General features: G+C 50.7%; 3 protein-coding genes across 4 annotated transcripts in view; 2 read left to right on the top strand and 1 right to left on the bottom strand.

Annotated features, from left to right (window-relative positions):
* tmem71 (transmembrane protein 71) overlaps nt 1–3,261 on the top strand; it is a 4,123-nt gene extending 862 nt beyond the window's left edge. Inside the window, exons 2-10 of the mRNA XM_008335077.3 lie at nt 552–644; nt 1,092–1,134; nt 1,220–1,429; nt 1,560–1,858; nt 1,944–2,138; nt 2,228–2,294; nt 2,405–2,466; nt 2,557–2,606; nt 2,737–3,261. Coding sequence (XP_008333299.1) covers nt 614–644; nt 1,092–1,134; nt 1,220–1,429; nt 1,560–1,858; nt 1,944–2,138; nt 2,228–2,294; nt 2,405–2,466; nt 2,557–2,606; nt 2,737–2,760 — 981 coding nt within the window. The 5' untranslated portion in view covers nt 552–613 and the 3' untranslated portion in view covers nt 2,761–3,261. The remainder of the gene's footprint in view (nt 1–551; nt 645–1,091; nt 1,135–1,219; nt 1,430–1,559; nt 1,859–1,943; nt 2,139–2,227; nt 2,295–2,404; nt 2,467–2,556; nt 2,607–2,736) is intronic.
* A 648-nt stretch (nt 3,262–3,909) lies between these two features.
* On the bottom strand, nt 3,910–9,332 carry LOC103396836 (uncharacterized). Its single transcript, XM_025052461.1, has 8 exons — nt 8,673–9,332; nt 8,117–8,177; nt 7,035–7,969; nt 5,565–5,841; nt 5,332–5,508; nt 5,019–5,077; nt 4,856–4,940; nt 3,910–4,715 (listed from the first exon to the last, which is right to left on the bottom strand). Exons 1-8 carry the CDS (start codon nt 9,207–9,209, stop codon nt 3,946–3,948), a joined length of 2,901 nt encoding a protein of 966 aa, XP_024908229.1. The 5' UTR covers nt 9,210–9,332; the 3' UTR covers nt 3,910–3,945.
* The window catches only part of dnaaf11 (dynein axonemal assembly factor 11), a 13,381-nt gene continuing 9,141 nt past the window's right edge, over nt 6,144–10,383 (top strand). Inside the window, exon 1 of one of the 2 annotated variants that reach the window (XM_025052549.1) lies at nt 6,144–6,273. The gene's annotated coding sequence lies outside the window, so the exon portion shown is untranslated. The remainder of the gene's footprint in view (nt 6,274–10,383) is intronic. The other variant, XM_025052551.1, reaches the window with a different exon arrangement.

The following is a 10,383-nucleotide window of genomic DNA, read 5'->3' as shown; positions in this document are numbered from 1 at the left end:
ACCTCCTCATCCTCTCTCCTCATCACTGGTGTCTCCAGTCTGTCAATCATCCAACCGTGGCCCCGCCCCCTCTGAGCTTCAATGGGATTTTACAGGTGGTTTCAGGTGATGGAGTTGGAGTTCTGTTTATAAATGAAGAACATCAGAACCAAGAACAGAACCAGGATCAGAACCAAGAACAGAACCAAGATCAGAACCAGGATCAGAACCAGGATCAGCACCAGGATCAGAACCAGGATCAGCACCAGGATCAGCACCAAGAACAGAACCAGGATCAGAACCAAGATCAGAACCAGGATCAGAACCAAGAACAGAACCAGGATCAGAACCACTGTCTGCTTCCTCAGTGTTAATCTCTGTGGTCATTGGCTGATCAGTGGGGGGGGCGGGGCCTCCAGCAGACGCTCCGTCTGTGATGTGTCCACTGTGGGCTGTGACCCAGTGAGCAGCTGGACTCAGTCCACACTGTTCTGGATCAGTCTGTGAACTGGGTTGGACTCTAGGGGGCGACAACTCAGAGACGCGTCAAAAATATGTGTTCTTTTTTTCAGATTAAATTCTTCCGAGTGACTGACGTTGGTGTCTGGACGACGAGTCGGGGGCGGAGTCAAACATGTCGCTGTTCTTCTCTGGAGCCGTGACCAGTACGTACAGAAACACACGCAGTTAAAATGAAAACAAGTTCATTTAAAAACTCAGGCTTAACTAAACTCAGGCTCAACCACACTCAGACTTAACTGAACTCAGACTTAACTGAACTCAGGCTTAACTAAACTCAGGCTTAACTAAACTCAGGCTTATCTAAACACAGACTTAACTAAACTCAGGCTCAACCACACTCAGACTTAACTGAACTCAGACTTAACTGAACTCAGGCTTAACTGAACTCAGGCTTAACTGAACTCAGACTTAACTAAACTCAGAGCTGTGACAGAGTTTGGTGATCCCACTTCATGAACCAGACCCTGGTGACAGAATGTTTGTTACCAGTAAATAAAATAAAGTTTGACCTTTGACCTCACTGCTGTTTAAAATAAGAGAAACAACAGTTCATCAACCAAAAAACAAAATAACGTTGTTCTTCGTCTCAGGTTCTCCGATCAAACGACGGCTGCGATCAAACCCCAGTCAGAGGTACGACCTGAATGTGGGTGTGTGTGTGTGTGTGTGTGTGTGTGTGTGCGTGCGCTCTCTCCCTCACACTCTCCTCCCTCCACAGTCTTGACGTCTCCCTCCTCTCTCCTGACTCCTCTTACTTCTGTTACTCCTCGGATGACAACGGCGCCCCCTGCTGTTGCCGCCGTTCTCCTCGTCTGCTCACCAACGGCTACTACGACGTCACGGAGGAAAGTTTCTGCCGCGACCACGAGGGGAACGTGTCTCTGACGCCATGTAAGACCAACGTGTCGTACAAGGAGAACCTGGTCAGGTGAGACACTAGGTGGCAGTAGAAATGAATATTAGTTCAGTGAGTTTCAGAATAAAACGTCCACGGAGAAAATCAGTGATTTCAGCTCAAGAAGATTAGATGAAATTATAATTTTCGCAAATACTTTTAGGATTTTTCGGCGCAGACGAAAACCTCGGAACTCGTTGGCCCGCCTCTTCAGTGATGTCACAGAAACCTGTCAGACGTGGTTGGATGAAAAAATCTTTAGAGGCATGTTTGGCCCCAGCATAAACCAGAACAAGGACCAGAACAAGGACCAGAACAAGGACCAGAACCTGGACCAAGAACACGATGGGGAGTGTGGAGCCTGGTGCGGCCAGGAGGGGGCAGCAGTGTCTCCACTGGATGAATCCTGGTCAGCACTGAGCTGCAGCAGCGGTGCAGAGGTGGACATCAGCTTCAGATACGGTGAGTGTTACCGTGATGTCGTTTGATTAAACTTTAATTCAAGATTTATTTCAATTGAACTTTTTTTTTTTTTTCTTTCTTTCAGACCACACCGAGACTCCGCCCAATCCTGACAAGGTGTCTCCGCCCCAGACGTTACTCAGTCAAGAGATCGTGTTCTCCGAGGTCCGATCCTCAGATCAGAGTTTTACTCAGACTCTGGGCGGACTCTCTGAAGTCCCGCCCCCTCCCGTCTATTTTCCTGATGCCTGCTCCTGCAGATCGCCACCTGAGGGCGGAGGTGAGAGCTGCTCGTTGTCCCTCGTTAATGACAATAATAATAATTAGTATAATTAACAACAATCACTCGACTGTTGCTGTTTCCTCCAGGTCTGACGGCCAAGAACTTCCTGCTCCTCATCTTCACCGTCTTCATCAGCACAGCTCTGATCTCCAGGTACAGCTTTAATCCCCATTGGCCACTGCTGCCGTGTGATTGACCAGGGGGCGGGGCTTAAGTCTGAGTAAGAAGCTGATGATTACCCAGAATTCTGTGTGTTGGTGCAGGTGTTTGTGGTGGAGCAGCAGCGTCACAGGCGTCCTGTTTGTGGTGATGACCTCGTCCATGTGTAAGGGTCACGTGACCGCTCGCGTTTCTCTTTTCTCCGAGTTTGAGGACGTTTTTCTGTGATAACGACCTGCGGTTTCTGTGTCCGCAGTGGTGACAAAGACGGGACCGATGGGCCTGTGGAGACGAGCCAAGACAGAGGTGAGGGTTCAACACCCAGCCTTGAAGTTTTGACTCTGTCTGATCTGTCTGAGCAGTAGGGGGCGCTCACAGCATATGTCCACCCCTGTCCTCTTTAACGTTCTTTTTTTCTCTTGATTTTTTTTTTCAGGATATTACATCGAGAAACGAGTGAAAGCAGAAAAGCGACGTCACTTCCTGAGGCGCCGGGCGTTGAACCAGTAGGCCGAAACAGGAAATACTTTTTATATTTGAGCCACAGGCGCTACAATGAAAAGTGTCGTTATGCTAAAATAAATGTTACGAAAATCACACGATCACGTGGCTGTTGTGATGACGATAATACTTATCACGATATATTTCTGTTTCTGTTTTAAAGGCACGTTTACGATTGGACAAAAATGTCACTAATGTTTTATAGATGTTTTAACAGAACGTGTAACGTTGACGTATTATTGTGTGAAACCTAACATAGAACATGATGCTAATATTTTATAAACAGAAAATCTGACTAACCTTACTGTGAGAAAACACTGCCCCTTGTGGCCAAACATTTCTAATGTTTTTTTTTTTTTCTGTTATTCCTCATTAGAACCAGCGTCTCTGCACTTTTATTGTTGTTCTTATTAATGTGATAACGATTATTACAGGAAAATAAACTCCTGGTTTCCTTTGATCTTCTTGTTCCTGAAGTCTTTGTAAAAATATTTGTTTTGTTAAAACGACATTTTCTTCAGATGTTTCTGTTTGTATTTTCTCTTTTTCGTGGCGGTTTAGTTTAGTTTTCTTTGAAGTTTTTCTTTCACTTTGTTGTTTTTTTTTTGACAACCTTGTCATATCTCTGACCTGAGGGGTTCACGACCCTCGTATGGCCACGTGATGGCGCTGTGGTCAAAGGTTTACCTCCCACTTGTCTTAATTGAATTCTCATTTAAAATATTTAAAACACAGGATTTTCTTGAGGTTTTATTGAAATATTTTCACACCTCAGACAAACGAACAGTTAAAAAATTTGAGAAATTTTCAAAATGACATATTTTTACACAAGTGACCAGAATATTGAAGTTAACCTAAATATGCTCTGAGTGATTTACCCCGCAGTGCCGCCAGGTGGAGCTCACGCTCAGGATCGTCTGTTTCTGTTTCATCCATCTGATCTGAGTCTCGGTCTTGGCTGTGCTGTGAGCGCCCACTGGATCGAGTCTTGGCTGTGCTGTGAGCGCCCACTGGAGGACTCAGGTAAAACATGTTTTTTTGTCTATGAACTGAACTATACCGTAGTAGAGCTACGACCACATAGATCAGCTCTGTCTTTTGGTCAATGGTTCGCCTCAGTTGAATCCAGCAGCAGGGGGCGCTCTCAGCAGACCCCCTCACCTGTGAATCCATTTTCGTGCGTTTCTGCGTGCCTCCGCAGGTGGATTCCTGAAATGAAGGTCTTGCCGCAGCGCTGGCAGCGGAACTGCGAGGAGTCTGCGTGAACGCTCATGTGCACCTTGAGCGAGCCCGACTGAGCAAAGCGCTTCCCGCAGTGCGCGCAGCTGTAGCGCTTCTCGCCCGTGTGCACGCTCTGGTGGCGTTTGAGGTTGCTGGAGTCAGAGAAGCGTTTGCCACACAGTGCGCACACGTACGGTTTCTCTCCCGTGTGCACGCGCATGTGCGTCTTCAGGTTTTTCAGGCACGCCAGCGATTTCCCGCAGCAGCTGCACACAAACGACCGCGAACTCCCACCACCAAACGCGGCAGCGTCATCGCCGCTCTGTGCTCGGCCGACTTCGCCCCCCTGACTCCACCCCTCCATCGTCGCCTCGCCTCCACCAACGACGAACTCGCCGCCGTCACCTTCATCATCTGGAGCTGCAGATGAACTCAAGATGGCAGTGTTGAGCTCATATGAGCAGCCCGGCTCCTCACTCAGGGGATTGTGGGTAAAGGAGCCTTGGTGCAGAACTGACGTCTCGTGCGTCGGACAGTCCGAGGCGGCGCCGTCGCCGTCGCTCTGGAGTTTCTGCAGAGACGTGGAGGTGGAGCTAACTTCGCCGCTCGTCCACGACTGTGAGGAGTCTTGGCCGTTGTCTTCAGCGGCTACTTCCTGTTGGAGTTTTGAGAATGGGGGCGGGGCTTCATTGGCTGGGACAAAGAACAGAGATTGTAGAGAATTACGGCGGGTTGTGCTAACGGCTACACTTTGAAGATGCTAAAACTTTATCAGTGCATTAAATTTGATTTCCTTTAAAAAAAAAAAAGAAAAGAAATAAATGTTATCGTACTTCTCTGTTCCGACTTAGACCACAACTCTTCCTCATCCTCGATCTTGATCGCCACCTCCAGGTTGATGGACTCCCCTGCAGCAAGCTGCCATGAGAAACAGAGGGACAGAGACGGTCAACAGCTGTAGAAGGACAACAACAGTCGTCTTCACTGTGAATGTACCTGCACTGCCGAGCTGCCTGCTCCAGGGCCAGCAGGGGGCGTCTGAGGCGACACCTCTCCTGTAAGATACAGTTATTTTGAAAAAAAAAAAACAAACAACAGGTTGCCCTAGCTTTAGCATGTAAGACGATATTTTCAAAGCGCAAGCAAAAACCAATACGATAAGAATGTTTGAGTTCTTATCATCTTATTTGTTCGATACAAATGTTTGAGTTCTTATCATCTTATTTGTATTTGACGTATTTTTGTTACTGACACTGATCCACAACAGCAGCTTCATTACCAACTATCAGTATTTAATGCTCATGGTTACCTGTCAGGGTTCGACTGCGTCCTGGTGACTGAGCTCGAGGGCGCCCTCTGCCGCCGCCGCCGTTCGCGTTGCCACTGACTCCCGTAGAAGCGGTGACCGCTCTGAAAGAGGTCCCACGGGCCGTTCGCAGCTCCATGAGCCGCCGTTTCCGTATTTGACGTATTTTCGTTACTGACACTGATCCACAACAGCAGCTTCATTACCAACTATCAGTATTTAATGCTCATGGTTACCTGTCAGGGTTCGACTGCGTCCTGGTGACTGAGCTCGAGGGCGCCCTCTGCCGCCGCCGCCGTTCGCGTTGCCACTGACTCCCGTAGAAGCGGTGACCGCTCTGAAAGAGGTCCCACGGGCCGTTCGCAGCTCCATGAGCCGCAGTTTCCTCCGCAGCACCTCGTTCTCCCTGCGGCTGCGTGAGATTTCCAGCTGCAGCAGCGAGTAGCCGCTGTCCACCAGCTCACAGATTTCCGCCACCGCGGTGTTCGCCAGAACCTCCATGATGGCCGCCAGCTGTGCGTGGAAGGTGGCGGGAGACATGTGGAAGTTCGCGTGCTCTCGTGTCCAGCAGCGGGGAGAACGCGGAGGAAAACAAACGCTTTTCCTCTGGACTGTTGTAAACACGGTACACCCTGCCGTAAACAGAGGGGACTTAATCGGAAGTGACGTCAGGAGCGAGCGCATGCGTAGTGTTGGTCGTAATTGTCTTCCGGTCTGGTTTGAACTGTGAGGGACCGAAGCTGGACTCCTGGAGGAACGGTAGCTCTGAGGTCCACGTCGGTTCTGTTTGTGTTCGGTTAAAAGGCGGTTATTTAACGACGACAGAGGACGGTGACGGTATCGACCGGTGTTTGGTGACATTTGATTAGCAGCTGAGATATCGCGGTGATCCGGTGACACCGTGTGTGTTTGATTGTCACCTCAATCACGACTACTTTACGGCAGGTGTGCACTTTTACTCTCTCCTTTTTCCTGTGGATTCATATTTAAAACGAACGAATGAAGGAAACTAGAAATTAATTCTAAAATCTTTTAACTCGTTTAAAAAAAACACACGGCCTTTTATAGACTCACCATAAATCTTCATTTAACTTTTAAAAAACACGCTCTTTGGTGGTTTATTGACAAACACACGGCCTTTTATAGACTCACCATCATCATCATCATCATCATCATCATCCAAGGAGCCTCGGCAGAAAATGAGTAACTTTTAATTTCACGACAAAGTTTTTTTTCAGTGTTTCATGTAAAACAAATGTTTGGAGAAAATAACAAAGAACCAGAAACGACTTCAAGTTTTTATCAGATTACTGTGTAAAAATGGAAGTCTTTAAAAACACAGTTTTCATTAGCATGTAGAGCTGACACAGACCATGAGGTGGCGTTGTTCACAACACCAGTGTTCTCACACCTGTTGAGACCAAATACTGAACCAACACCAGGGGGCGACTCTGTTAGTCAGAAGTCCTTTTAAATAAAAATCTTTGGTCGTTGACTGATGCCGCCGCAGTCTGTCTGTCGTCGGTCTGTCTCTCAGGTGGTCTACAGTCGAGGTCGCAGGGAGTTGTCCTGGTTCCAGAAGGTCCTGGTCTCCTCCTGTCCAGTCTGGACCTCAGTCCTGGTCTCCTCCACAGAGTCTGGGTGGTGGTCGAGGTCAGGTGGTACCAGGGAGGTTCTCCCGGGGTGTAGCCTGGAGGAGCCGGTCACGGTGCGGCTCCTCCTGCCTCAGGGTGGTGCTTCTTCATGTGGAGCTTCAGGCTGTACCTGGCGATGAAGCTGCGGGGGCAGAGCCTGCAGGCGTGAGGTCTTTCTCCACTGTGGATGCTCAGGTGCGCCTTTAAATGCGCCGACTGCGTGAACTTCTTGCTGCACTGGCTGCAACCGAACGGCTTCTCGCCCCTGTGGATCCTCATGTGGACGTCCAGGTTCTGGGCCGTGGCGTACGTCTTGCTGCAGACAGGACAGATGAAGCGCTTCACACGGGACGGGTTGGTGCTAGCGCCGCCCGGCTGACCCGGCTGACCCGGCTGAGCCGACTGCTCCCTGTAGAAACTCAACATGTCGATGTCTTCGTACTCGAAGGCCGAGTCGCTGTGCTCCGACAGTGGGCCGTCGGTGGACGCCGAGCCTGAGACGCTGATCAACTTCAGTCCAAAGGCGTCCGAGTCCATGTTTTCATTTGGCTGAAACTGAGCGAGGGGTGTAGAACCTTTGGACAGTTTGGTCCAGGGCAGACCGAAGTCCACCTCCACCCTGTTGGACGGAGACTCCATTAACGAACTGCTGCTGAAGTAAGTCTGTCTGCTGGAGCTGGGGGAGACCAGGGCGTAGTCCTGCTGCTGGACCGCCTGGACGCCGGGGTCCATGTGCGAGGAGTAGGAACACAGCGACTCGGTTTCCTCTGCGCCCACCTGACCCGAGCAGCCGGGTTCTCTGTGGGGCGACTCCAGGGCGTAGACGGCCGCGGTGGTCTTCTGGGACGCCGAGGTCAGCTTGGACGTCTTCAGGGAGACGTGTTCAGAAGACGTCGAAGACGGCGAGGAGTTTTCGGTTTCATCGTTTCCCGTTCTGGGTCGCTTCCCCGCGCAGCTGTTCCGGGCGGACCGGACCGCCGGGCCTCCGTCCGTGAAGGTTCTGTGTTCTGACGTGAAGAGAAAAGAGTCATGTGAGATCAGGATCAGAACCGATGACACCGCTGCCTCCTGCACTACCACAGGCTGACCACAGGAGGCAGCGGTGTGACCAGTAGTTCGTGAAAATATTGACTAAAGAAGGAGAAGAACCGAACCTTCGTCGAAGGCGTCGTCACTGTCGGAGTCTTCGTCTTTGATCAGCACCACATCAGGAAGCTGCAGGTACAAACACGGTACTGTTGTCACTGGAACTGTTCGTCTCCTCCTCCTCCTCCTCCTCCTCCTGTCTCTGCCCTGACCTCCCAGCAGCTCTCACTGCTGTCTGATGAACCTGACCTTTGACCTTCCCTCCATCCACCCCCCGACTCCACCTGTTCCTCCCATCTTCGTCGTCGCCCACTCCTCCTGACATACACCTGTTCTGTCTTGACCTTTTGTTGACCTTTGCTCCGCCTCCACCTACTCTCACCACAGAGGACGTGTCATCTGCAGACACGGTGGTCCACGAGCCTCCTGTTGGACCTCACCTGGTCCACATTAGCCTCAGCAGCTACATCCACCTGGTTCTGTTTATAATTATAGTCTGTTCAAAAACAGTTAACCATAAATACACACATTTATATATATATTTGATTTGATTTGGGAGGAGAGGAGTCGTATCGATTAGTCGATGAATCGATCGTAACCGCCTGCGGTGTGATGGTGGACTACCTCCTCCTTCAGTACCGCTCCTCCTCCACCGTCGCCGCTTCTCCGTGGAGGTATTTCCGCCACTGCGACCGTCACGACCTCGGGTTCGGCCACCTTTCCCCTGGCTCCTCCTCCTCCGGTACCGCCGCTGGTTCCGGCTCCTCGGATCACGATGGACTCGATGAGGTGCAGCTTCTTCCTCAGCGCCTCGTTCTCCTGGTTCCGGCGGCTGATCTCCAGCTGCAGCAGAGCGTAGCCCTCGTCCACCACCTCACAGATCTCCGCCACCGCCGCCTTGGTCAGAGCCGCCATGATGAGGCTCAGCTGCTCGTGAAGAGCTTTGCTGGCGACGGTCGCCATGTTGGAAGAGGATCGGGAAAAAGGAGCCGCAGCGTCGGAGAGGCGGGAAGCAGTTCCACGGTGGTGTGTGTCCGTGTCCGTGTGTCTGTTCAGCGGACACACACACAAACACACACACAAACACACACACAAACGATAATCTCTACACACAAACAACGGAGTCGGATGTTTATTATGTGTTTCCGCCCGAAAGCACATTTCCGGGAACCCCTTCAAAATAAGAGCGTGGCTTCTGTGACTCTGACACAAAACACACAAATATATATTTTCATTTAAACTTTTGTTTGACCTAGTACTACACAGTACTGTAATAAAAGAGTACATTTTAATTCAAGTTGTCAACATTCACCAATGATAAATACTACGTGTTAGTATTTTAACTCTGACCTGTGGACTGACCTCTGGACTGACCTCTGGACTGACCTGTAGACTGACCTCTGGACTGACCAGTGGACTGACCTCTGGACTGACCTCTGGACTGACCAGTGGACTGACCTGTGGACTGACCTGGGGACAGACCAGGGGACTGATCTTTAATTTGTTTACAATGAGAGACAACTTATTTTGACGGTGGGAGACAAAGACAAACGCAGGAACTGTTTCATCTAAACCTTTAATTCAAACCAAGGATCACATGGTCTACATGAGTGAGGTCAGAACTGATCTGAGACCAGCTGGAGATCAGAAGGTTCAAGAACACCCGTTTATTCCGCAGCAGAGTTTTACCCTTCACTGTGCTGTGAGCGCCCCCTGCTGCTACACCCAGCTTCAGAGAGAGGCTGTCCACCTGGACGTAGGTGAGATTGTTTTCTTTCTTTCACCAAAGTCCATGGAGAAAATGAGTGATTTTACTTGACTAGGTTCTGAGCTGACTGTGTTGTCAGGAGGCAGCAGCAGGTGGCGCTCACAGTGCAGTCAGCTTAGACCCTGAGTCAGGACTTCATCCAACCACAGGTCCAGGTCCGGGTCCAGGTCCAGGTCCAGGTCCGGGTCAACCCTTGTCTCCTGTGTGGTGTTTCTGCTGATGGATCCTCAGGTTCTGTTTCCCAGCGAAGCGTTTGCCACAGTGCTGACAGGCGAAGGGACGCTCGCCGGTGTGGACGCTCTGGTGCGTCTTCAGATGACCCGACTGTGTGAAGCGCTTCCCACACTGAGCGCAGCTGTAGGGACGCTCTCCCGTGTGCACGCGCACGTGCGTCTCCAGGCTGCGCGAGGACGTGAAGCACTTCCCGCAGTAGCTGCACGCGAAGCGCCTGCCCCGGCAGAACCGGTTCAAGTCCACGGATTCAAGTCTGGGTCCGTCCAGGCCCAGGCCCAGGGCGAGGGGGAAACCCGTGGACGATACGTCCAAGGTTATGTCCAGGAGCGTACG

This window comes from Cynoglossus semilaevis, chromosome 20 (genome assembly GCF_000523025.1).
Source record: "Cynoglossus semilaevis isolate Cse_v1.0 chromosome 20, Cse_v1.0, whole genome shotgun sequence".
Classification (NCBI taxonomy): domain Eukaryota; kingdom Metazoa; phylum Chordata; class Actinopteri; order Pleuronectiformes; family Cynoglossidae; genus Cynoglossus; species Cynoglossus semilaevis.
Note: the sequence above shows the minus strand (reverse complement) of the source record. Positions and strands in the feature narration are given on the sequence as shown.